This window comes from Triplophysa rosa, linkage group LG7, assembly GCF_024868665.1.
Source record: "Triplophysa rosa linkage group LG7, Trosa_1v2, whole genome shotgun sequence".
Lineage (NCBI taxonomy): Eukaryota > Metazoa > Chordata > Actinopteri > Cypriniformes > Nemacheilidae > Triplophysa > Triplophysa rosa.
Window position 1 is genome coordinate 26,329,752 of NC_079896.1, and position 27,294 is coordinate 26,357,045.

At 41.7% G+C, this 27,294-nt stretch overlaps 2 protein-coding genes across 3 annotated transcripts; both read right to left on the reverse strand.

The window, feature by feature from the left end:
• Window positions 1–1,596: 1,596 nt before the first annotated feature.
• Window positions 1,597–8,258, reverse strand: b3galt1a (UDP-Gal:betaGlcNAc beta 1,3-galactosyltransferase, polypeptide 1a). 2 transcript variants are annotated; one of them, XM_057338452.1, is made up of 2 exons: window positions 8,126–8,258; window positions 1,597–3,736 (listed from the first exon to the last, which is right to left on the reverse strand). In XM_057338452.1, exon 2 carries the CDS (start codon window positions 3,295–3,297, stop codon window positions 2,308–2,310), a length of 990 nt encoding a protein of 329 aa, XP_057194435.1. In that variant the 5' UTR covers window positions 3,298–3,736; window positions 8,126–8,258; the 3' UTR covers window positions 1,597–2,307. The 2 variants fall into 2 exon arrangements, with proteins under 2 accessions (XP_057194435.1, XP_057194436.1); XM_057338453.1 differs by having other exon boundaries at window positions 1,597–3,731; window positions 8,126–8,236.
• Window positions 8,259–10,657: 2,399 nt separating this feature from the next.
• Window positions 10,658–26,926, reverse strand: xirp2a (xin actin binding repeat containing 2a). Its single transcript, XM_057338030.1, has 9 exons — window positions 26,047–26,926; window positions 23,227–23,357; window positions 22,800–22,934; window positions 22,572–22,610; window positions 22,411–22,477; window positions 22,200–22,303; window positions 12,667–21,697; window positions 11,882–12,015; window positions 10,658–10,772 (listed from the first exon to the last, which is right to left on the reverse strand). Exons 3-8 carry the CDS (start codon window positions 22,929–22,931, stop codon window positions 11,921–11,923), a joined length of 9,468 nt encoding a protein of 3,155 aa, XP_057194013.1. The 5' UTR covers window positions 22,932–22,934; window positions 23,227–23,357; window positions 26,047–26,926; the 3' UTR covers window positions 10,658–10,772; window positions 11,882–11,920.
• Window positions 26,927–27,294: the final 368 nt, after the last annotated feature.

A 27,294-nucleotide genomic window follows, 5' to 3' on the forward strand; every position in this document is an offset into this window, starting at 1 on the left:
TCTAGGCTTCCCTCAGAATCCCTTGAATTTATTAATCATTTATTCACTCGCATGTGGTTGTAAATCTGTATGTGACTCTTTCTTCAGTGGAACACGACAGAAGATAATTTGAGAAATGTCTCAGTGGTTTTGTGTCCATACAATGGAAGTCAATGGGGTTCAATGTCGTTTGGTCACCAACGTTATTTAAAATATCTTTTTTTGTGTGTTCTGCAGAAGAAAGAAAGTCATTCAGCTTTAGAATGACTTATAAATTACGTCATTTTCATTTTTGGGTGAACGATTCTTTTAATAAGAATTAAGGATGTAACGATTCACCGTGAGCTGGTTGAAAATCGATCAAAATAAAATATGTGAATATAATATTCAAGCCGGTTGAGATGTTATTTGAATCGCAGTACATGTTTTGAACAGCAGGGGCCGCTGTGTTTACTGCAAACTTGGAAACGTCTCGGTTACGACTGTAACCTCCGTTCCCTGATGGAGGGAACGAGACGTTGTGTTGAGAGACAGACTGGGGTTTGATCTTGAGAACCTATCATCTCCGAGAGAAATTTAAAACGCCAATGGGCTTTGGCGAATGGCACACGCATGCCAGTCCCCGCCCTGTGCATACGGGTATAAACGGGAGGTGGCGGCAGCCATTCACTCATCTTTTGGGCTGAGGAACCTGAGAGGCATCTCCGGGTCGCTGCAGCGGGTCGGCGAAGCGTTGTGGCATGAAGACACAACGTCTCGTTCCCTCCATCAGGGAACGGAGGTTACAGTCGTAACCGAGACAACAACGTCACAACGTCAACGTCACAACACAACGTCGAGAGACCGACTGGGGACCTATCTTTACACGCCACGGTGCTGAGCCGTATCACGACCTCAAGCGGAGCGACACTGACTAGACTAGCGAGTCACGAGTGAGCGCTACTGCGAGACGTAATCTTCCAGTGGGATCAGTACTTAGTAGCATACCCTGAGAGGCTCGTACCGATGGCCGTCACGGACGGTGGCGTTCGTCTCTATTAGCGAGACACCACCCGGTGCCTTAAGGAACACTGGGGAAACACTGCTCTACTCATTGAAGAGTGTGTTACGGAGGCCACATCCTACCGCAAGGGGAGGTTACATGTGGAGACACCAACATGGTCTCACCGGTGGGGAGAACACAAGCACGGCCGTCATCTCTGCGTTGCCTCATCTCGGGCTCGACTGCCCGGGGGCGGGAGCTCCAAGGGGTCTCCGCATTTGACGCCAGGAGGTAGCTGTCCGACGTTATGACAGAAAGTTCGTCCCCATCCCGTTGTCGAGACTGCCTGCTATGGGACGGTACACCGCCGCCCATCGGGGACGAGCCAGGTGAGCGTGCCGGGACGCCCAGGGGACGTCTGCTACCGAGAGGGAGAAATCCGCTGCTTCGCATCGTAAATCCAGCAGTCTGGAAGGAGAATTCTCGGAGAGAAGAATCGCTTGACATGTACCGTCATGCAGGTTCCGAAGAACAAAGGATGAGTGAATGGCCGACGCCACCTCCCTTTTATACCCGTATGCACAGGGCGGGGACTGGGGTGCGTGTGCCATTTGCCAAAGCCCATTGGCGTTTTCAATTCCTCTCGGAGATGATAGGTTCTCAAGATCAAACCCCAGTCTGTCTCTCAACACAACATCGAGAGGCCGACTGAAGGGGAAACGTGGATATGCTGATATTTCTTAAATGTAAAAATTCATTTTGTAAAAATAAATTGTGAATAAATCGTATCGTGAATCGCATCGCGTCGTGAGCTGAGTGAATCGTTACGTCTCTAATAAGAATGTGTGTGTTTGCAGTTTTGTTTGCACATGTGTGTATAGTTTGGATTGTTTTATTGCACGCTTCTCAACAGCAGAATAATATTTCTATGTGCAGTTCCATAACTGAACTCTACTGCTTTGCAAAAGCTGTAACTACACATAATATAAATTAATCTAATTTCATCGTCATCGAAGAGATATACAGGATTAAATGTGGTTATTTCAGACATTTGGGATAGTAAATACTTCACATATAATATCGTGTTACTTTGAAAGTTGTTACTATAGTAATACACAGAATATATTGTACATTCATAGCAGTTCGGTAGATAAATAATAATGTTTGTTAGGCCTAAAAAACCCATTTTTCCTCTTAGAGACTGACATCATCTGTATGTCTGGAATCATGGGTAAACTAACCTGTGTGTGTGTGTGATACGATCCGGTTAATATCAAGAAGTATTTTCTGCAACATGTGTCCAAAGTTTTGTAATGAAAGTATGACAGCATGTCAAAACCACCTTGTTAGCATTTCAGGTGTTTCTTGTTGGACATATCGTTCCATATTCGAAGGATCTCCTCCGGTGAGATCTGATGTACAGTCAACACTTTTCTGTAGCGGCACAGACTGTACGTCATCTTCCAGTGGTTAAATCCGGTGTTCTGGAAGAGATGAATGCCCAGTTTGCGCAGACACAATCCCACGTACACGTCTTCCAGGTGCAGGAGTCTCGTATGGAGTGACGTCTTGTACACCAGCTCGGCCACGTCTCCGGAGAACACGTATCCGGTGCCGGAACAGAAAGGCGGGTACCTGCTGTCAGGGTAGAGCTCTCTGGGCATAAACCACTTGTTGCGGACGTCACGTATGGGTCCTCCGTTTATCACGTGACCCGTGAAAAAGCGTCGCCGCAGCTTGGCGTTAGGCCTGAGGAGGTTAAAAACCAAATTGTCCATGTTGATGAATATATCGCTGTCGGTTTTCATGACGTAGCGAGCGTCGGAGCAGTACGTGGACACCCAGCGCATGCCCATGATGGTCTTCAAGGTCAGATTGTGGTAGGAATCCACAAAGTCCTCCACCAGGATGTCGTGGAAGATCTGACTCTCCTGTTCCACCATCTGGTTGAGGACCGGCTCTGTGTTGAAGCCCAAGAGGAACAGTGTCAAAATGCGAACGTCGCCGAACGTGTTCTCGTCTCCCCACGTCTCGCGGATGGCCTGCCGGGCGTCGAACTCCTTGTGGTTGGTGCTGATGAGGAGGACGAGGAAGGGCGGCGTGCCCTCGCATTTCTTGGCCTCGTTGATGAGGAACTTGAAATTGTGCGGATTGAGGGAACGCGTGCGGATGTTGCTGAACGTATCGTTCTTCGAGAGCCTCGGCGGCGGCTTGCGCACCGTGAAGGTCATCTGACCCACGTAGGCGGTCGAGGGCCGCGAGCCGCTGAGATACCACAGAGCGCTGGCCCAGCACACCACGGTCAACATGTACAAACACGACACCTTCGATGGCATCTCTGATCTCCTGTCAGTCAGCCCACGGGCCAATCACGTGAAGTTATTTCAGGAACATGGCTTAAACGAACTCAAACCAGCCATCTCAAGGCTGGTTTGGTTTTGTTCGGAAGCATTGCTCTTTCTTGATATATTTTTCCCAAATTATTGATTCTGCCTTCTCTTTACTGTGTCTGTGACTCATGTTTTCTCTCTCAGATGTTTCTAGAAGCTTCATTGACTTGTGTTTTTGCTGAGATCCGCTTTCCCAGTCTTGACCTTCTGTCTGTGTGGGTCATCGCCGCACTGCGTCTGTCATTAATAAAGCGTGGATGATTCTCAGTTCAGGTTCTGCAGGACGTCTGTTTGTAGGTCAATGAATGTCGAGATGCCCTCGTCTCTGGTGATGGGTGTACGCTTTCTTCCCAGATCTCACGGTTAGGCTGCGTGTGAATCTAAACTGGACAAAAAAAATTATATATAAGTGCTGAACTCATATCATGTCATATATAAGATCATTCCACAAATTACAATTATATATGCAAAATTAACTGTATCCCAAAATGAATGTGTGGTATTAGACTCTATAAACACATGTTTATTATTATTTTAACAATAATGGCTATTATTAAAATAATAATGTTTATTATTGTTTTATTTTTTATTAACTTTTTTAAATAATTTTAGATTTTTTTTAATCAATGGCTAGAAAGCACAAATATGAACAATAAAATTCATTTTGTGGCGCTGCTGTCGTCTATTTTATTTGTGAATATGGGGCTTGAACAAAAAATCTAAAATGATTTTAAAAAGTTAAAAAAATATATATAATAATAATAATATACAGTAAATCAAAACTATAGAAATAAACTAGTGGTAGTATTAGGGGTGGGACTTTAAATTACAGGTACAGAGGTGGTGAGAGATCTATGTGTCTCAATTATTAAATAGCACTTCAGCAGAATTTTTGCACCTGAAGACACAAAACACCACGAACAAACAACATCAGCAGCAGCAGCAAGTGCCTGGGAAAGACTCCAACAACAGAAGAGTCGGAGGTGATTCCCAACACCCTCAGCTCTCTCAAAATCTCACTTGGGAGAGAAAAATGACTCATCGGATTTTTTTCTAAACCTCTTTTAACCTTGCGTACATCCGTGTGAGAAGCTTTTTTTTCTTTTTAGCCGAGAAGAGCCCATGTTGTCTCGCACAGATGGACATGTATAGAGATATATTGGGCAGCCTGAATCATCGTCTGATAAAAATGATATTGGCTGGAGAAAAGGTTTAACCGAAAAAGAAATATGAATTTCAGATTTTTTAATGTTGTATATGTGCAATATTGTTTCTTAACTGTGATAAAAATCCAGGTTATCACATATAAAAATACGTTTGAACTTTTCCTAAATACATCTGAACTTCTGAAAGGGGTCTAAAAAATACAGAGCTTTTCTGTTTTTTCACCTGTTTCTCCAGTTTTTATTTTCTGCAAATAAATGCTAGAAACAATGTTTTCATTTGAAATTTGGGAGAAATTTTGTTGGTAGACCACAGAATGAAACAAAAACGATCATTTTAAACACATACCTATATATTGTTCATTTTAAAATCAGAAAAACAGATTTTGAAATGGTCTCTGCAGATACTGTAATGCTGTTTAAACTGTTACGAGATCATTCTGAAACAACATGAGAACATGTGTGACAACAATATAATCTGTTATAAAACACTAAATTACAATCATTACATTAAATGATAAAGTCATAGAATCATTTAAATGATTTCATTTGTTGTTGGTGTTGATATGCTTTAATACGAGTAAGAGTGTGGTCTATGCGCAGGTTATGATGTGATATACAATGTACAATCAGGGAAATGGCCGACATTTGTTATTAATGGGTTATCAAATGTAGGTAGACTTAGCAGAGGATGCTGGGAAAGAGATAAAAAGGGTATTTTTTTTACTAAAGCAGACATTTTTCCTCTTGATTTCATTTTTTATTTGGATCACCACCAGCCTCTCTTGTTTTTTTAAAAAGGTCAGAAACATGCAAATACTGTAAATGCCAAAGAATTCAAGCTAAAGAAATACATTAGGACAGTCTGTGTTCACTGAACAAGTACTTCTACCTGGAATTCACTTAAACTGATAGTTCACCCAAGAAAAAAAGAAAATTCTCTCATCATTTGTCATTTCAAACCTGTGTGGCTTTCTTTCCTCCGCAGAACAATAAAAGAAGATATTTTGAAAAATGTTGTAAACTGGAACCCATTCACGTTTGTGTTTTGTGTCCATACAATGGAAGTGAATGGGGTCCAGTGCTGTTCGGTTACCAACTTTCTTCCAAATATCTTCTTTTGTGTTCTGCGGAAGAAAGAAAGTCATAAAGGTGTGAAATGACAAGAAGTAAACGATGACAACATTTTCATTTTTGGGTGAACTGTCACTTTAAGACCAAGAAACTTTCACTAGTTTTAGTGAATCATCACGTTTATTTTAGGTGAACAGTTCCTTAAATATAATATGTTTCTGACAGTGAATGTCAACAATATATCAGACAACAACACACTTTCTGAACCCTCCGCATTTCTTGTTCAGTGATTAGTACCATTTTGTAATTCGGTGCACAGCACCTGTCTTCTGTTGCCGTGGGATACTCAGCTGTTGCCATGGGGCATCCGGTTGAACAGTTCCAGAGCACAGTGATTTTCCCTTAAAGTGACATTACATCCCAACATGAACACTCCTGAATATCTGTTTGTTAGTAAAATCAATAAGGTGTGGGACATATGGGTTTGACATAAAAGTGAGTAAATAATCAAATTGAGTAAATTGATTCATTTTTAGACTTAATTTGATGATCACTGTGTTCACTGGATCTCTCCAGAACTTGTATTTGTAAATGTAAATGTGTTCAATCAGTCTTGTCAGCGGCTGGTCTTTGTGTTTTAATTCGACTGAAGCTGCGTCGACGGTCAATTGTTTCTAAATCTCTTCTTTCTCTTTCCGTCTCTTTGACTCAATCTGTTCTCAATCAAGTCTGCCGAAGCCCAAAACACATTTCTCAGTTGAATGGCGGCACATTTGTCATGTGTGTAATTGTGTTTGCTAATGTAAGACTTTCTCTGATTTACGGATCAATAAACAGATGGCTGCTCTCAAGCCTGAGCTCGTGTGTGTGAGAAAGACATGGCTGCACCTGGAATAGATATTTTTCCTATGCAATGTAATTCAAAGTTAACTTAAAGTTTATTCAGCTTTGAATTACAATTCTGCATCCTTTCTAAGACTTTATTTCTTAAGATTGAATTGTTTAAAGCTAAAGACAAATGCATATATTTGCATCAGTGAAAAAAGCAGATGGCCACAGGCTCTTGCATTCTGCATCAATGCAATAATGTTTGTGCGTTTACGACCGCCGTGAGGATCCTGTCTAATAACACATCACAACACGTCTAACCCCTTCTCAGAAAAACGACGCTCTCACCAGAACTAAAATATTTATGTGAATAAATGCTTAAACAAGAAGATTGGTATGCAGGGGGGAGTTTATTCTCCCTCGGCACAGAGAGAAGCTGCTCTGAATACAACAGCGTTACATTATCTGTGCAAATACATACAGTATGAATGATTCAAGCCATTCTTTCACAATAACAATGAAACAAGCCATCACAAACAAAAGACAGTCTATAAATAGCTCAGGCTTTAAAAAGACATGCTCATGTGCATTCAAAATCAACACAATATATTTAGAGCCTAAACAAACAGATGCCATTGCAGTACATCAGAAACTGAGGGCAACTATAGGGGTGTGACCCTGTTAGACGTGTTTAACAGAGAGAGATTCTTTTTTTTTAAAACAGCCGACATGGGTTTGAGCAAAGGCCGAAAGAGTGCTTTAAAAACTTTAAAGTCTCCTTAAAAGTTTACTTCACAGATATTAAAGATAGTTGATTTAATGTTGAATCAATGTCGAAAATACCCAATTTAATGGAGGTCTATGAGCCGGTATACGGAAATTTTGGGAGGCTCTTACACCCCAGGGGTGGAACTTACACAACATTGTAATGTATGTTCTTACAGAGCCTGATAGCCTCTTCAAATGTGGTAACCCGCATGTTTCTACCAGACCTCGCTCGGAGCATTGTGCAATGGCCTTATGACCCGTCAAATTTGGACGCAATGTTAAATCAATGGGATTTTTCGGCTGTTTTTTTGCCCCCCATCGAACACCCCCCACCCGATCGCTTATAAAAGTCATAGCACACCATTCCTCAATGGGCCGCTCGATTTGAGCCCTCATTCATGGGTCAGAATTGGGTAGAATGGGTCACAAGAGGCAGAAAGATAATAATGGTGAGCTTTTTCAAAGCATCACTAATTAGAATGCGCTGATGAATGACGCCAGTTTCTGCATCACCCACAACAAACAATCCACAACCACCTTCTCAAAGCTGAAACAGTCCCATTTTACACCAAATGTTCACAGATTATGTTCACGAAACCCCATAGAAACGCACGCAGAATGCTTTACGCGTGGCTCATTTTAGCGCCATACTCTCTTCAATAAGGTTAAACGAGGTTGAGCTCTTCGGTTCCACAGAGAACATTTAAGATTTCTGTTTTGGAAAAACCTTCCACGGACTATAAAAAGGTAAGAACAACCTTTGACTAAAATGTTCATTGGGAAAGCAAAAATGGATCTTGTGTGACATCGCTGCGGAGATCGTTTTTAGCATCATTGTTTGTTTTGAAGAGCGCAACGTGGGAATAACATGACAATGCAGCGCGTGTAGCGCCTCGACGCAGCTGGTGATAGAAAATGTTGGTGTGGTGTTGTGAACTTACCTTTCTCAGTCGCATTGTGTGCTTTGGTGAGATGCTGTGTGTAGTGTTTAGAGCAGAAGAGGAATGGAGGATCCAGTGCACAGGATGCTGCGGGTTACAGAGCTGTCCAATCAGCACCGCGCATGCGACCCCGCACGACAGAAGAGCGCCAGCACGCGTGCGTACTGCTCATTTACCAACAACTCTACTGCAATCTCGACCGACCCTTCAATTACTTGCTTTTAAATGACTTTCGTTTGAACACCTTTTCTTTTAATTAATAATCAGATCAGGGGTTCGTGTATAGAAATAGGAATGTGTGTATGCGTAGCGTTTATCTTTATTTATTGTCTGAAAACAAATGTATTTGTATTAACTAACATTACCAATGATCAACAAATGCTATAAAATATAGTCTATTGCTCGTGTCAGCTAACACATCAAAGCTAAAAATTAAAATTTATTCCCCTCATGTGGTTGTAAATCTGTATTTCTTCAGTGAAACACAAAGAAGATATTTTGAGAAATGTCTCAGTGGCTTTGTGTTCACACAATGGAAGTCAATAGGGTTCAATGTTGTCAACGTTCTTCAAAATATCTTCTTGTGTGTTCTGATGAAGAAAGTAGGTTTGAATAAATGACGAATTCTTTGCAAACTGAAATATTTTCCTCTTAACTTATAATAACATATCCAACATTGTAAAGTGTTGCCCCAATGATGTTTGCAAATGTTCGTACCATTTAAGTAAAAGTTATTTATATTGCTAAAAAATCGCATTTTATTTGTTGTGAATGTCAAATGCACTTTCAGTGTTCATTACCTGAATCAAGATCAGAAAAAATATTTGAGATAAAATACTGAAAAATATGCTGTTGGTTCCAGAAACATGTTTTTTTATTGAACTATTGTCAATGCTTTTGCAGAAGAATGCAGGCAATTTATCCTAAAAATCATATCAGAATTTCTATCAAACAGAAGCAGAAATCAAACGCTCTATAAAGAGATTAAAAGAATACTTCGCATGGAACACAAGCAAAGATACATGAATTCTGTGTCAAACGTTTACAGCAAATACCGAAAAGAATCATCATCATCATATTTCCCCAATTCCTCTTGCACACCAGGTGCTTCAAATAAAGCTTTTCAAAAGATTCAGAATGTGATTAAAATGTGCCGGCTGGAGTATAAAAAGAATACAAGCATGCTAACATTCATTTCTCCATGAACTGAGCTTTGGGATTGTTCTGTGATCGTGTATAAACGGCTGTATGGCGGATTGTGTGAATTCATCAATCATCCTCGTAATATCGATTCTGTTTAATCTGATCCTCTATAGACAAGAAGTCATTTTCACCCTGGCAGAGGCCGCCGGCTTCACCCAGCGCTCCGGAAGCTTTGGTGTCATGTTTATCGAGCGGATTCTTCCTCATTTCTGCCTCTGCGTGTCGGCCCGCCTCCCCTTTTGATTCTATTCCAAAACCCAGAAGGTCATCCAGCTGAGATGAAGCACATCCTCTGCTAGAAACGTCGTCTTTAAATTCAGGCAACAAAGCGGAACTCTCATCAAACCCTGCAAATATGTCGTCTAAAAAACGCGAGGCACTGAACTTTGGGTTGTCGTCCGACGTCTCCGTGCAAGCAAATGTTTTTTGCTGTTCTGTGATGTCCTCTGAGTGTTTGGCACGTGGTGAGACACGGACGTCCTGATGAAGTTGGAAAAGGTCAAAGGCCGTCATCTCACTGCTGATGGTTTCTTGTTTGAACAAATCCCGAGGAGGAACCGAGCAGAAGTCCAGCAGATCTCCAGCGTTTAATACCAGACCGCTGTTGTTATTATTATTGTTTGCGTTTCCGTCTTGTATTTCATCATCTATATGTGTCACTTTAACATCTTCTCCTTCATTTACGTCACGATGCTTTTTCGTTTCACTTTCCTCATTGCTATCTTCGTTCTTTGCCTCTTCGCTCTCCTCACTTGCGTTCACGTCTTTTGCTTCGTCAACTCCGTTCTCAGCTTTCACCGCCGACTCTTTTTCTCCGTTCATGTCTTGTTCATCCCTTGTCTCATCTTTATGCTCTGCGGTCACGTTGTTTTCCTCACAGCTCTCTGTGGTTTCGTCCGGCTCTTTTTGTTCTGAAACCTCGACGGTTGCCGGCTCCTCGGGCTCTGGAGGTTTTGCAGCCGCTGATGACTCTTCTGTCGCGACTTTAACATCTCCTCCTCCGTTTTCTGCTTGGTTTGCGTTGGTCATTTTCCTCTTGCCGGCGTCTGAGGGTTCTGGTTCAGCTTGAGGAGGCCACACCGGTTTAACCACCTTTATATCCTCCTCCACGGTAAAAGACTTCTTCGAGGAATCGCTCGGGGGCGGCCACACGACTGCCATTTTATGTGCCGGCATTTTAGTCTCATCAGTTGTTTTCTCATCAGCTGTATCCTCTGCAGGGTTAGGATGACTTTCTTTCGGGTCGTGAGCTAGTTTGACGTCAATATGGACTGAAGAATTGTTTCTCGTGTTTTCAGGTGAGTTGTCCTTTTTCTTTGTACACCAAAGTTCCTTGTGGGGTCTTTCTCCAAACCCTTCATCATAGTTGCCTTTAGACTTGAAAAGTTGTTTGTAGTGGGGCTTGCAGTACATTCGTCCATGGAGAGAAGCGTAGGTTCCAAGGCTGAAGAGAAGCACACACACATGAATTATTATATTATTTGAGATGATTTAGATGTGTGAGCGTATCGTGAATTATTTATTCTTATATATGTGTCATTGACGTATAACGACCACTTATCATGTGGTGCGACCATTAATATCAATAATTGTATTCAATTAAAAATAAAATATATATCATTTTTGTGGCTGAAATATGAATCTCTGATACAGTATGCTTAAGTGAATGGTATTTTTAAAATATTTATATCAGTTGATATCAGCGATTTTCAGGAAAAAACGTTCATTTTATCACCTATTCGTTGAGGGGCAGGAGCGAACTATTTTAAAAAATTTGCTACCCCTTTTTGAATGACATAAAAACAGTGCCACACGATTTGATTTGATGTGGGTCGATTTCCTAATTGTGTTATCTGTCAAATATGTTATACTCTGATATTCATTTAGCATCTCTCTTCTCCCCCATTTTTATTATTTTTGATTTATTTGTTTATTTTATGTTATTCATTTGTTTATTACCAAAGTTTATGTGTCTGTTTTTTATGTTTGTTTGATGGTTGTTGTAATATTTGAAAAAGCAAAATAAAATTATATATATACAATATAAAAAAAAGTACAAAAATATGAGATGATTACATACCAAAACTCATAGAAATGCAAATACTTTGTTTCTAAACACGTTTAATACAAAAGATTTGTAAAAAAAAAAAGTTAAGCATGTCAAGGTAAATTAATACATTTTTGGATAAATCACGGTCGCAACACATGACATTTTTAAGGCTATGGCCAAAAGATGAAAAACACTAAAATCCCTTAATTTAAATTTTTAATTAGCATTAATGTGTCCACCACATTCTTAATGTTTGAATAACTGCAATAGATATTATTATTGATTTGTATTTTAAAATTGTCGTTTTTCGTCATTGACCCATATAACACATGCTTGTAAAGTCTAGCCAAAGTAAATCAAATGTAAGGTTGAGATTTATTTATCGATTTTGATTAATGTTGTTTTTTAACCTGACTTTAACACATTTCTATGCACAAACTTTTTAAAAATTCTATTCTGTTTCTGCATGTCAAACCACATAATTTTTTTAAACATAGCTTTACCTTAGCTGGCTGCTGCAGTGGGCACATCTAAAACAGCTTTTATGGAAGTTTTGCTTGTCGGCTATGAGAGACTCCATGGGGTACACCCTCATCCGACATACCCGACACAGTTCGGACTCTGGCACCCGTATTTTCTGTCGGAGAACAAGAGATTGGCATCAAAAAATGATGGAAAAAAAACATACAAATTTTCACTCGAAAGACAAACTCCCAAGGATGGTTATATACACCAGGCAGAGTAAAGAGCTTAGTGAGTTAAAGAACACAGAAAAATAAACCGAATATCTGTTAGTATAGGTGTTAAAAACATTCATTTACAGGCATTTGTTACCCTGCATATGAAAACCCAACTAAAGTTCATTTTTGTGACTTCATAAAACGATCCTACATCATTTTAAGAACATTCCGTGAAATATAATCTTGATATCTATTGACAGAGTAAAGCCATGTCAAAAATTGAAATCATAGTGAAATTAATAGTTAAAACCAAACATGGATGCTCATTTCTCATAATTAGATTTGGAGACTACAGCCTGGTTTTCACAGACAGGGTCAATTTTATTTGCACTACAAACACAAATGGGAACATCTCAACCTCATCTCAACCCAAAAAACCTGAGGGATAATCCTTCAATGGATGGAAATCTGTTATTTTTGCGATAAACTTAAAATTAGATCAAAACAAAACTTCAGGCGCAAGGAACGATTATTTTCAAGCCCACACACACCATTACTGTATTAGTCTTCATACTCTTGGTAACCTCTCCATGCTCATCCATGTTTACCGGTTACAACAGTCTGATGATGATGTGAAACCCTCTGTGATCTGTGCTCTTCAGACACACTGAAACCCAAGTTCTTGAAGACATTTTCACTCTCCGCCCACGTCTGCTGGAAGCTCTTGAGTAACTCTTCTGCAGACGCCTCAGGAGGAACGTCCAGGCCTGGAAATTTCCCTCTCACGACATCTGCGTAGGTCGGCGGATCCCCACGGGTTGTCACATTGTGAGAGTGGGAGGTCATCTCGCTCTTCGAGCCCGTTACGGTGTTTCCAAACTCATCGACAGTAGAAAAGTGCTCAGTTACAGATCTAGTTTCAGACAAGCCTGTTGGTGCAACAGATTCTTCTTGACTTTCAAGATTCCTTTTCTCTTCCCTCAGGTACTGGTGTGCTTGCTCACCCATTTCAAAGACGTTTTTGAGGGCCTTAATATCAAAGCTCGGTACATCCTCCAACACGGTTGGCTTTTTCTCAGTCTCCGCATCTTCCGTGTCACTTCCAAGTCTTTCTGGAATCACAACAGGTTCCCTCCGAACATAAACCTTAGGCTGGGGAGACTCAAACTTGTTGACAAGCCTGGACAGGTCAACTTTGGGCAGTTCCTCAAACATCCTCTCATGAGCATCTACGGTCTTCTGGATCTCTAGCTCACTGTCGTCCGCATCTGCTCCAAGACGCTCTGGGATGTCAATGGGATCCTTGCGTACATACATGCGGTTTACCTCCGCTTTCTGAGCTTCCTCAAAGAATTCACGCTTGTCTTTAACTGTCCACATAGAGTCCCCGTGAATCTCTGTGACATCCATTAGGCCCGATTCCATCATGTGAGTATCAATGTTAATCTCTGAACGACTGGATGAACGAGATCCTTCAGAGTCTGCCTGAGCCTTCATCACGTGCTCAGGCAAAGGCATGGGCGGCGGGGTCATGCCTTGAGAAAGTTTGGCTGTTGTGTCTCGTAGTTTTGCTAGCTTCTCAGATCGACTCATTGTGGGGGAAGGTGTGGATTGGTTCAGGCGTGTCGGTGTATCTGACCGGCGAGGTGGAGGTGTTGCAGTGTTGCCTGACCTGTGGGAGAGCGGGGGAGATGGAGTCACTCTGAAGGGAGAGTCTGTCCTCTTGGCCGACTCAATGCAGATGTAAGTTGGTGACGGTGTGCGCATTCTCAGCTCAGGGGGAATTTTAAGCTCTGTAGACTTTGACTCGCTCTGCTTTTCTGTCTTCTCCTCAGTTACTTTCTTCTGAGTCTCTATTTTTGCTGAGCCAATAGTGATTTTAGATATCTTTTGTGTGGCACCAGGTACAATTTTCTTTTCCTGTGTTTGTTCAATCTTCGGCATCTCGGAAACAGACAAATGCTCCTCTAAAAAAACCTGTTTAGCCTGAGCAAGGTTCTCCACACGGGCAATGACCTCTCTCATTGTCTGCTTGTTGTACTGAGTGCGGTTCATATCAGATTTCTCCTCAGGACATACCAGCCAGTCAGGAATCATAGTCAGCATTGTCTGCACTGTCTTTGGGTTCATTTTACCAGGGGATCCTTGCAACTCTTTGATATAACTCAACAACTTGTGAATCACTTCAGATTTCTGTGCGTGACAGCTTTCAGTTACTGTTACGCTTTTGCTGGATTCTTTTGATTCTGTAACTTCTGTTTTGTCGTGTTCTTTTGACTGTATTGACTGTTTTATGGCTTCATCTCTGCTTGGGGGCCGTGGTGGGGGCTTCACCTGCTTCTTGATCTGGAATTTACCTTTTTGTTGAGTACTCTGCTGTTGAACTGTGCTCTGACTGACCATCCTTTCTTCATGAATCTGGACATGTTCCTCTCTTTGATGGGATTGAATGACTGTCACCTGCTGTTGTCCGTGATGTACCTCCATAGACAGAGATGGTTGTACTGGATGCATCTCAACTGATGGTTTTGGTGCCACAGGTGGTGGCTGCTTAATTGTCGCCTGTCTTTGTTTTTTCAGTTGGACCTCCATTTTGGCATCTTGTTTGGTTTGTCTGACTTCTTCCTTTTTCTCAACTCTTACTTCAGTCTTTTCCACAGCACTGGTAGAATTTTGCTGAGAGATATCATGTGTTCTTGCCTCTGTGACGGTTTGCTCACTCTGAACTGTGTCTTTTCCCTGCTCCTCATTAGGCATTTTAAAAGTTTTTACCTTAAAGCTAGGGGTCACTTTTGGGATCTTTGTGGGTTGAGTTGGAACTTTCTTGACTTCTTGCACCACACAACTCTTGATTTGTTGTGTTTGAGCAGAAACAGTAACCTGACTTTGAACACTTGCTTTGGCCTGGATGCCCTCACACTGTATAGAGTGAACTTTTATACTTACATCCTTCTCAGGAGCTGGATGGGTTTTAATTTCTAAGGAAGCTACAGACGATTCCTCTTTCTTATTTGAGCCAATACTGGATGATTCAGTGGTTGTTTTCTTACCAAGTTTCAGAAATGTAGGTCTGCTTATTTGCTTATCTGCAGGTGGCATTTTCTTTGGGGGAGGCTGTGGACATTTGGAAGGAACAACCTTTTCTGCTGTATCTTTTGACAGCACCGCTGGTGTCTGATGAGGCTCTGGTGTGTTAGGTGGTTCTGGCTGTGTTTCAACAGTAGCATGAGACTGCTCAACCTTCTGTGTGCTTGACTCTACTTCAGCCTTCATTTCACTGACCTCGAATGATGTTGTAGCCAGAGGTGAGGTAGGCGTACATGCCCCTTTACTATTTTCTGCTTTCTCTCTTTGTTTGCGGTATCTTTCCTCTGCCATCATGAGTGGTGTTTTAAATTTACTTGCAAAAGGTCTTGGTTTTGGTGCCACAGGGTCAGGAGGAGGTGGGAGTTTTATGGGTGATACGAATACCTTTTTAGGGCGTGGTGGTTCCTCAGTTACTGGTTGTGGCAAAGGTATCATTGATGACGGTTTAGTAACTTTAGGCACTGTAGGCTCAATAGTTTTTTCCAGTGCCTTTTGCTTGCTAATGTATTCTGTAGTTTCGGTGACTGTTTTTAATGAGGCTCTTTCACTCTGTTCTACCACTGATGGAGGAGCAGGAGGTGATGGTGGTGGTGCAGGTAGAGTTTTCTTTTTCTGCCATTTGAATTTTGCCGGCTCTGGTTGTTTGGGTGGCTCTGGTTGTTTGGGAGGCCCTGGTTTGGGAATCTTGAATAAAGGTCGGCCTTTTGGCTTTCCTGGCTGAGTGACCGAGCTGAGTTCTTGTTGGGATGGTGGAGGGGGGAGGAGGTCTTGGGGCGGTGGAGGTGGTGGAAAGAATTCAGTGTCTGCTTCTATGATAGGTTGTGGAGGTGGTGGAGGAGGAAGGTCACTGTCCTGTCTCATGACCAGATGAGGCCGTGGTAAGAGGGCTGGCTGGACCTCACTTTCAGCCACTGGGGATGGAGGGGGAGGCAGAGAGAGCTCTGATTCAGATGGAGGTGGAGGAGAGGCTGGAGGAGGTGGAAAGTGAATCTCTGGCTGAGGCTTTGCTTTTTTGATCATTCCTTTGGGAATTAGATTACGGTTCACACTCTTCACACTTTGCTCTGATTTTACATTCTGGATGTTTTGCTTTTGGGTTACGGTGGTGTGGTGTTTTGTTATAGTTGTCTGAACCTGTGTGACTGTATTTGTCTCCTGTGTTTGTTTCATGCTAGTAGTAGCTTGTGATACCTCCTTTGATGCACACATTCCTGAAGACACAGCTGCACTTTCTGATTTCTTCTCACTCATCTGGCCTCCAATATTCTTCTTCTTTATTAGCACTGGGCTGGGAGTGTTGTGTTTTTGTTTGATGTGTTGCTCTTTTACATTCATTGCTTGAGAGACTTGGGAAGATTCAGAGTGACCTGTTGTAGTCATCTGTTTAGTAGCACAATGATGCTCTTCAGAAGAAGACTGACGTTCAGAGGAGCTAACCTCTAATGTTTTCTGCATGCTGCTCTGTGGCATGTTTTTCACTGGAGGCGGATTTGATGGCTTTTCCTCAGCATTCGGTTTAGCCGGGCATTCACGAGCTGCTTGTTGAGGAAGTACTGGATTCTTAACTTTGGCTTTCTTATGAGGATTTGATTTTGGTTTGTGACTCGATTGCTCTTTCTTCTTCATTAAGTTTTTAATGGTACCCTGAACATCTCCCTTCACCACCTCTTCTTTCTCAATTTGTATTTGCTCCTGCTCATAGAGGCATTTGATGGAGGATTTTATGTCACCCTCTGCGCTTGGCCTCCTTTGCATACGCGGCGATGAGGCAGGCTCGAGTAAGAGCTGAATTGTACCTTTGACATCACCCTGTTCACTTACTTGATGCTGGAAGACCTTCTTTTCAGTTGAAGCCTCTTGAAGACTAAGCAGAGCCGTCTGAATGTCACCTTTAACAATCTCCTCCTTCTCCACCTCTTTTACTGTTTGCTTCGCTTCTTCCAGAGATTTCAAGGTGCCCTTGATGTCACCAGGGACTAAATCTTCAATATTGACCTCAGTTTTTGTGTATGCTGATTTTTCAAGAGATTCTAATGCACCCCTAATGTCCCCAGGAACAATTTCAGGTTTTTCGATTTCTTTGAGTTGGTTTTGAGCCTCCTCAAGAGACTTAAGAGTTGTACTAATGTCTCCTTTGACTACCTCCTCTTTTTCAACCACAACATGTTGGTTTACAGCTTGTGTGAGAGAGTCAAGGGCTGTTCTCAAGTCTCCTTTTACTATCTCTTCTTTCTGTACATTATGCAGGGAAAGTACAGGCTCCATCATAAACACCTGTACTGTGTTATGAACATTACCTGGAACAATATCATCTTCAGCAACAGTTCGTCCAATTGTCTGTTGGCTCCTTCTCAGAATCTGTTTTGTTTGTTCTACATCACCTCCAATAATGATTTCTTTCACTGTTTCCTTCATCTCATCAGTCCCCACCTGAAGTTGCCGGAGGTAGTCCAATGCCCCAGACTCAATGCATGTAGAATAAAAACTGACATTTCCTCGTTCAGTTTCCCCCACGGTTATCTTAGAGGACTGGTCTTTACCAGAACTACCAAGCAACCTATGTAGTGTTCCACGGATATTTCCTTTGATTATATCCTCTTTCTCAACAATGCTTTCACTTTCTTTGTTTAGGAGTGAGTATATGGTCATTCTCACATCTCCTTTCTCATCTTCTTGAATCAGAATGCCACGTTTGGCAGATCCTTCCTGCTTCAGCAAGTTATTAATAGCCTCTTGGATATCTCCTCTTATGATATCCTTTTCTTCCACATTACAACTTCTCTGTTGGTTAAAGAGCAGTTGGAGAGTTGAGTTGATGTTTCCTCTTTCCTCCATATCTATGGTGATTCCCCTTTCTGTTGTCTCACGTCTGTTAAGCAGGTTCATCATAATACTGTTCAAGTCCCCGTGTATGACCTCTTCTTTTTGGATCTCTGGGGCCTCTTGGTTTAGAAGTTTGTATTTAGCCATTCGGACATCTCCAATCTCATCAGCCTCAATCAGAATACCCTGCGAGTCAACCATTTTCTGAGAATAAAGCTCTTCTAAGGTTGTCTTGATGCTCTTACCAATGATCTCAGTTTTCTCCACACTGCCCTCGTTGAACTCGGTTAGGGGTGTGGTTTCAAACAACCATGTTGTGGTCTTCACATCTGCTTTTGGGATTTCTTCACGAAAAATGACAGCTTCTGTTCCATCCACTTCTTTGATACAATCAAGTGGTTCTTTTTCAAAGAGCCACACAGACTGCTTAACATCTCCTTTTATCACTTCCTCATGAGTCACCTTCTCCATCTCATCATACTCTGAACTTTCACCACGGATCTTGTCAATGGTGTGAGTTTCAAACATCCATGTAGCACTTCTTACGTCTCCCCTCTGAATCTCACTTACACTGACAGTTCTCACACATTTCTTTGACAGGTTGTCCATTTCGAAACGCTGCTTGTTTGTTTTCACATCTCCTCCTTGGATGTCTTCAATCGTCTTGACGGTGACCTTCATATCCTGCATAATCTCATCTAGAGGCTGAGTCTCAAACCTCCACCTGGCTGAACTGACATCTCCCTTTTGGACGTCTTCCTCAGTCACAGATTTGATGACATAAACCTCATCTGTTTTACTTATAGAGTCAAGTGGCTTTGTTTCAAATAACCATCTTGCCCCAACCACATCTCCTCTTAAAACCTCTTCTTTTGTGACTGTAGTGACTTCATGATAATGTCCTTCTTTGTCCCTGATAGCATACAGTGGTTGAGTTTCAAACATCATGGTGTAGTTTTTCACATCCCCTTTCTCGATCTCCTTGTGCATGATGCTCTGGATTTGGCTGATTTCGGTATCGGAAGCCTCCTGCTGAACTTTATCCAATGAGTATGTCTCAAAAATGAAGCGACCTTTATCGACATTACCCCCCTGAATATCTGTTACTGTGCGTACGTCTTTGGATTCCTCTGGGTTTTCTCTGATGGAATCAATCGGCTGGTTTTCAAACATCCAGGCACAGTTCACCACATTTCCTTTTTGAATCTCCTCTGCTTGACGGGATTTCAGCTTCTGCATGGTCTCCTCTGATGTCGAGGTCATGATATCAGATGACTGCGTCTCAAAGATGTACTTCATCCTTGATACATCTCCAGAATGAACATCAATCTCAGTGATTCGCTTAAAGCCGCTATGATCCTTATCATCTGTGATGTTTTCCAGATTTTCTGTCTCAAATAGAAAACGGACCAGATGTACATCCTTGCCCTGTACATCTTCTTGTTTTACTGTGCAGGTTTTTAGGATATTCTCGGATTCATCCTTGATGCTGTCAAGAGTCTGAGTCTCAAAAAGCCATGTACATGTTTTAACGTCTCCTTTCTGAACATCTGTAGTGCTGTCCGTCTTCGCCTCTGCTTTTTCGTACAACACATCCATTGGCTGGGTCTCAAACAACCATCGACATGTTTTGACGTCACCCCTTTGGATTTCAATGCTTTCATTTTTCCTGTTGTCCTCTTCTTCTAAGTTGCTGAAGTATTTCATTCCATCGAGTGGTTGGGTTTCAAAAAGCCATTTGGCAGTTTTGACGTCACCTGACTGGATTTCTTCTTTAGATATACCCTTTATTATCTGGAACTTAGTAATGCTTTCATCAAACTGATCAATAGGACGGGTTTCAAACATCCATTTGCAGCTTCTCACATCGCCTTTGACAACTTCCTCTCTCCGCACAGTCTTGACCTCGTGGTAGTGCCCTGAGCTGTCCTGTACGGCATACAATGGAGCTGACTCAAAAAAAACTTTATTGGAGTTCACTGACCCACTGGTGACCCCCTCCACCTGAATCTTCTGTGCGTCTGTACACTTGCTCAGATCCATGGTCTCAAATATCTCCTTGTAATTTGTGACATCACCCTTTTCAAGTTCCTCTAGGTTAACAGTCCGTGTGACCACTTTCTTCTCATCTCTGATCTGCTCAAGAGGTTTGCTTTCAAACAACCACCTCTGGTGTCTCACATCGCCTTTCTCTTCCTCTGATGCCTTCACCTTTTTTAGCTTACCAACTTCTAGTAACTCTTTCAGGTTCTCCATAGGCACCGTTTCGAACAAATGCCTTGCAGAGGTAACATCACCACCCATAATGTCTTCCTGCTCCACTGGTCTTGCATTGGTATCGTCTTTAAGTTTATCCATTGGCTGCGTTTCAAAGGTCATGCAGTGTCTCCTCACATCCGCACCTAGGATCTCCTCTCTTTGAGTCTTTGTGCTTTCCCATTCTTCATCTTTGATTTGATCAAGAGTCTTTGTCTCAAACAGCCATCTTCCCTTGTTCACCCCACCCTGATAGTTTTCTTCTATGGAGACCCCACAGATTAACTTCACCATGGTTGGATCTCGGTTGATCAGGTCCAGAGGTTGAGTTTCAAAGAGCCAGCGTGACGTCCTTACATCTCCTTTTTCAGTCTCTTCACGACGAACCTTGGTAATCTCTAGCATCTCACCGGAGTCACCACGGATAACACACATGGGGTGCGTCTCAAACATCTTGGTTGTCTTCTTTACCTCACCTTTAACCTCTTCAAGCTCTGACTTTAGTTGCAGGAAGTGACTTTCATCAAACGTTTCAGTATGGCCGAGAGAGTCCAGGTGCTGTGTTTCAAACAAGTACCTAGCAGTTTTCACATCTGCCCCTGCAATGTCTTTAGAATACATCACTTTTGTGTCTTGCTCATCCTCTTGGTAAATTCTGTTGAGTGAGTCCATAGGCTGCGTCTCGAACAGCCACGCTGCAGTTTGGACATCTCCTCTTGCTAGCTCTGCTAGTTTTCCACTGCACTCTGTCGAGTCTGTTTTGTCTGCTCCTAGCGCATCAATGGGCTTCGTTTCAAACATCCACGTGGTATACTTCACATCTTTTCCAGCAATTATTTCTTGTTGGGCAATGTTCTTCCCTTCATCCTCATCTGGTGTACAATCTTTAATAGCATCCAGCGGTTTGTTTTCAAACATCCAGCGCATTGACTGCACCTCGCCTCTAAGTATTTCATCCCACTCCAGATACTCTCTCTCTGGGCTTATGCACTTGCCAGGACTGGTGCTGCCGCTGTTCTCAAAAACATATCGTGCTTGCTGAACGTCTTTGCTCACCTCTTCATCACTGTCCACGTAGGTGTGCTCCCTCTCTGTCACCTCAGTGAAGAAGTCTCGCTCCAGGTTTTTACGTACTTCAGGGTGGATGTGTTTGTAGAGACGTTTGAGTTCGTAGAGGTTCCTCTGCTTGGAGTACTGTTCTTTGTTGACTGCATATTTAGCTGAAGTAGACTGATCTGTCGGTTTTGGAGAAGGACATCGTCCTGGAACTTGAGAAGGAACTTGATAGTGATACATGGGAGATTCTGTGTGAGGGAATTGCTCGACTGACTCATATTGGGATGAAGCCACAGAGGAGGAGATGGCCTCTTGCTTTGTTTTAGTGACGGCCATCGTCTCATAGCTACCTGTGTCAGCACTTTTTGAAGACACATTTACTGGGGCCCATGGAAACTGGTTGTAATCAACATCAATCTTTTTGTTAGAAAGAAAAGATAAGCACAATGTTTGATCAGTATTTCATCATCTGTATCATTTTAATGACTTCATATTCAACGTTCATATATACTGTAAGCAGAGAGAAACAGAGTGGAAAAAAGACACATGCATGAATAGGACTGGTAAAATATTGTAACCTGTGTTAGCGAAGATGGACAACTTCCCGTTGACGTAGAGGACTTCACATATTTTTATATAATGATTGTTTTAAAAAGTGCTGGGTTGTTTTTGACCCATGCTGGGTAAATCCTGGACAGAACACACTGCTGGGTGCAAATTTCCCAATGCTGGGCTATTTTACCCCAGTTGCTGAGTGAAATCAACCTAGCAGTTGGTTTGAAATAACCCAGTATTGGGTTATTTTTAACCCAGCAGTGTGTTCTGTCCAACATTTACCCAGGGGCAAAAACAACCCAGCACATTTTAGAGTCAATAAATCCATACAAACGTTACTATGCTTAGAATACTGTACTATTACCTTGATGTGTTTGGGTGGACTGGCCTCTTCGATACTTTTCTCATGCTGCTGTTTCAGAGCTTGAGTGGAAACGTTTGGCAAATTCTCTCCTCCAAGCACCATCACTGTTAAAAGACAGAACGGGGAGAAAACCATTTGTATAAAAGACCTGTGAGATCACATCTTCCTACAGTTTCTTATCATCGCACATGGTTGGGCACGTGAACGCTACCTTTTTCATCATAATGATCCCCAAAACCGGAGGCCGCACTCTGATGAACTTTCTGGTCCAGAGAAACCTAACGTTTAATCATAACACACCATTACTCAAACCTTGTCTTTTATATAAATGGGCTCCAAACCTGTGTGCACATCTGGGGTGTGTGTGTGTACCTGAGCATTTCCCGTCACCTCTGATGAGCTCACCACCTCCTGTTAAAACGGAAACGCCCGTTATTAATCTCAAAGCACTGCTGATACAGTTATCATCAGCATGACGCTGCCTAACGCCTCGTGATAGGAATATTAAACACTGCGGTTATCCATCTGTGTTTACTGTACTCTTTGAGGTCAACTAAAGGATTTCTTGGACAAATGTTTTCTGTGAATGTGTTTGTGTACCTGTCTCTGCTGGTAGTGGGATTGTGTAACCGTGGTTTGGGAAGCAGAGGAGGAGCTGAACTCTTGGCTTTCAAACTGTTTCTTTACGCTGGCCAGTCCACCGGGCAGAGAGCACGGCTCAGAGCTGTCCATGACCTGAGAACACATGATAATACACAGAAACTGTCAGTCGCATATTAAAAGTTACAAATTGCAGATTTAATCTCCATTAGAAGTATTTTGGAAGCATAGTTATATGGATATCTACAGGAATCGGTGTATTTTACTGTACGTATGTTACTGAAAAGAAAAAAAAACCATTTCCCACAGTTATACATATTAAAGGAAGTGGGAGACGTTAGAGGAAATATGAAATCTCATCGTCCCTCACAACAGGTAATGTGACATGACCGTGTGGTTTATGCGTGTTCTTGTGATGGTCTCCTACCACAGATGGACTTCTTTCTTCTTTGGTTATGGCAGCTTGGTACAGAGCCAGTCTCTGCTTGAGAGGAACCGTTTCAAGTTCAGCGTCAGCGTTTGTGTCTCCTGATGGTGAAACACCTGCGCTGCCTGCAGCTGAAACGCACACACACGCGTACACAAGCTCAGGTTACTACACGAGACATAAATAAATGCACGTCTTCTCCATGACAAAAGACAGATTAGAGATGGCATCTTCGGTCAGAATTTCAGGAGTAAATTTAGTCAAACTGGCAACAGGTATGTGTTGTGCCAGCTAATGCTTTCTCTCTCTCCGTTTCTATAGATGGATCTGCAGGCGAGAGACGGGGTGAGAAATGATGTCACACAGCATACAGTATATGTTGTTGACATCAATCACGGTCCGTTTTCAAAACTGAAGCATCACCACCTGCACACACACTTATGTACCTTATTGTTTCTTCAACACTAATTTTATAGTAAAATGTGTCATTTTTGCACCACTAGTGTTTTGGAATTCCAAAAATGAATTTTCAAATGTCTACCATTGTCTGGACAAACAGATAGTCATGCCCCAAACTCCTTTATAGATATTCCTTTAAATAGCCGAACTCAATGAAAAGGTCAAGATTCATCATTTCGATGATTTACAAACGAAAACATTCCAGAGCAACTTGAATGTTTGAATGTTTTACGTTCTTCTGTGTTTGAATATGTGAATTCTGCGCATCACAGCTAAAGTCAAGAGTGAGTATGGAAGATGCATTTCAATCCTGATGATCTCATACACCCGCTTGTCATGCACCCACATGCTTTTATTGCCTCAGTAAAGCATGACTGTATCACCATGTCACCCGTGATATGTTCTCTGAACCGTTAATTTTAGCAGAGCAGTTATTCAGAGCATGCCGGTGTAAAGCTAACCCAGCAGAGAGAGAGAGAGAGAGAGAGAGAGATGATTCAGATCCAGAATAAACACGCTGCTGAACAGACACTTAACACCTGAGGGTCTCTGATGCTTTATACATGAAGGGAGGTGGAGACAGAGGGATCACACACTCGTTTGTCACGACGGGAAGAGTAAAACGTCAGGTGTGAAGACGGAGCCGCGGCTAAACAATCCAAAGATCTCCAAGAATCTCGAACTGCAGGGGCGGGTAGAGATTCAGACTCCAGCACATCACCACCAAGAGACGTTACCAGGAGAGCAATTGAAGAAGACTTATTTTAAACCATGCTTCAGATTTCAGAATGGGTGACACATAAAGAAAGTTAAAGAGAGAGAGAGAGAGAGAGAAGCCAGGAAGAGTGACTATACAAAGCAAAGCTAATAACTTAGCAGCCCTCGTAGTTGGGCAACAGTACAAAACACTTGTAACAGACACTGTAAAAAATCCCATAAAAAACAAAACAAAAAACTTTTCCTGGCAGCTGGGGTGCCAGAAATAAACCAGAATACACAAAGAATATTTTTCCATGTAAATCACATGTTTTCCCCGTGTTTATTGTAAATTTGCTGTCTTTTCTGTAACTTTACATTTTTTGACCGTATTAAAAAAAAACATGGAAAATCTGTAAAAAAACCTAAAATTCCATAAAAACAGTTTTTGCCATTATGTGGAAAACCTGTAAAAAAAATAACAGAACATTTTTGTCAAATTATGTTTTTTACAGTGCAGACAGGTATTAGATGCTTAAAAATAAAGGTTCCTAAAGGGTTCTCTGTTGGCAGCATGGTTCCTTATCATTTATTCCCCCATATGTGGTTGTAAACCTGTATATGACTTTGGAAGATATTTTGAGAAATGTCTCAGTGGTTTTGTGTTCATACAACGGAAGTCAATGGAGGTTCAGTGTTGTATGATTACCAACATTCTTCAAAATATCTTCTTTTGTGTTCTGTAGAAGAAATAAAGTCATACAGGTTTGGAATGACACGAGGACAAGTAAATGATGAAAGAAATCAGTTTTGGGGGACCCTTTTAACATCCATCACCTTTCTATAGCCCAAACTGTATCTGAGAGGTTCATTTGAATGGACCGTCTTCATAAAAAAGGTTGTGGGTTCGATTCCCAGGGAACACACAAACCGATAAAAAATCGTATAGCTTGAATGCACTGTAAGTTGCTTTGGGTTAAAGCGTCTGCAAAATGCATAAATGTAAATATAAAAACAATCTTTGTATACATTGATTTTGTGCTATACGTCCATATGTGTGAGCGCGTTATGTCAGTAGGCCTGTAATATTCTAGACTCCGGTCTGTGGAATGCAACAGTAGCTTACAAGCTAAATTCAGAAAGTCCGCTCTTACAGACTCTATTCTGAGAGCGCTCGTGAAGTGAACTGACATGTACAATCCTCACTGCCTTACAGCAACCACAATGCACACTGAGAAATAGGTTTTGCACGCCAAAAAAGAGACATGAGTTCAGTTCTAGCTTTGATAAATTAGCCAGTCAACAAGTAAAATAGATAATCAAACCTCCCTAAAAAAGCCACACGGTTAAATAATGTTCCTCAATGTTCATTTAGATCTGACTCCGTGATGTAGCAATACTCCATGTGTAGCTTCATGTATTTTAAAGAGCGCTCTCCAACACGTGCTTCACTGCAGACGCTCACTTTAAACCTTACAATTTCTTTCATTAAACTTTCATTCAATCCCGACTAAATGACAAAAGATCAACAACAACCAATACTTCGGTGATCACTGTCAAGTCATGAATTAAACCCTACAGATTATTCAGAATTAGTCTGAATAGAATAGATCCGCTAGAAGGACATAAAACCGCCATCTCACTGTAAACTCCATCAGTACTCACCTACAGAGCTGTGACGTTACTGTAGTGTCACCTGGACAATCCTGATCCCACCTGGAGATCTCCAGACACCCAGCGTCCGTGTGTGAAAGTGTGTGTGTGTGTGTGTGTGTGGAGACCAGCTCCAGTCTAGCGTCCGCTTTAGCTCAGAGTGATGGAGCACAGAGACAGCTGCTTGTATTTCAGAGCCCCCCACACACCTGCCCCCCTCCTCCTGAAAAGACCCTCAGTCTGCTAGGCCTTTTTTTAGATAAGCTACTAAACATGCCCTTAACCTGAAGCCACAGACAGACAGAATGACAGACAGACACGCAGAGGGAGAGAGGCACCCTAGTGTCTGTGACAGAGAGTTTAGGGTCAGTCACCCTCGGCTTTCATATAAACCAACAACAACAAATCCATTTCATATAGTTACATAATGTAAATGATCACGAACCGTAGGAAAGATCTTGTTAATGTCAAGAAAACAATAACATAAAATCCAGATGCAAATGCTAAAGTCTTGTTGTCCGATGAATCTTCTGAGAAATAAAGCAAGTTATATCACGTCTCAAACTGCGCTCAGATGTGCTAAGACACCAACATCAAAAATCTAAAGATGAACAAGCAAATTATTGGAACTAGGCTGTCCACATATTGCTGGATGTCTTATTGTGTGTCTTCTAGAAACATCGGGAGTTGATTTCACAATTCTCAGCAAGCGATTTCACCTCGAGGTTGTGTGAGCTGGTGTTCGGGTCAGAAATGAATCTGGGCTTGAGTCACACTCCAGATATTTAACACTACGGCCTCTGTAGTGAATTTAATGTTCAGTCCGTATATATTTCCTAACATTTTATTCTAGACACAGATATTAACAGCCGAATGTCATCATCGGTCAAGACAACGATCTACCATGATGGTAAACATCATATAGATTCTTTAATACAACATTTGGATCATTTAATAATTGAAATATATTCTAGATATTTACAGTTTTCTGTGTTGAGCTGATTTTTTTGACAACAGCTGCAGTTGTTTAAATTCGTAATTTGTTTAAGTTTACTTAAATTGGCAGCACACTTCAAGTGCCAAAATCTTCTTTAAATCTTCTTTTAAACATCTTAAATGTATTATGCCTCTATTAAATACATTCAGTAAAGAGAACGCAATTGCAAGCACTTTTAATTCATCACTCATTGTCAGAGGATAAGCATACGTGTGCGTGCACTTCTATATGTGTGAACGCTCATAAACAAGGCTGTCTATTTA

Bases quoted from the DNA above. Each gene is read 5' to 3' on its own strand.
- b3galt1a (XM_057338452.1), bottom strand. From the start codon at position 3,297: ATGCCATCGAAGGTGTCGTGTTTGTACATGTTGACCGTGGTGTGCTGG.
- xirp2a (XM_057338030.1), bottom strand. From the start codon at position 22,931: ATGGACAGCTCTGAGCCGTGCTCTCTGCCCGGTGGACTGGCCAGCGTA. The intron at 22,304-22,410 runs GTAGCGTTCACG...GTCTTTTAACAG, and splicing joins GGATCATTATGATGAAAAAG to TGATGGTGCTTGGAGGAGAG. The intron at 21,698-22,199 runs GTAATAGTACAG...TCTAACAAAAAG, and splicing joins GTCCACCCAAACACATCAAG to ATTGATGTTGATTACAACCA.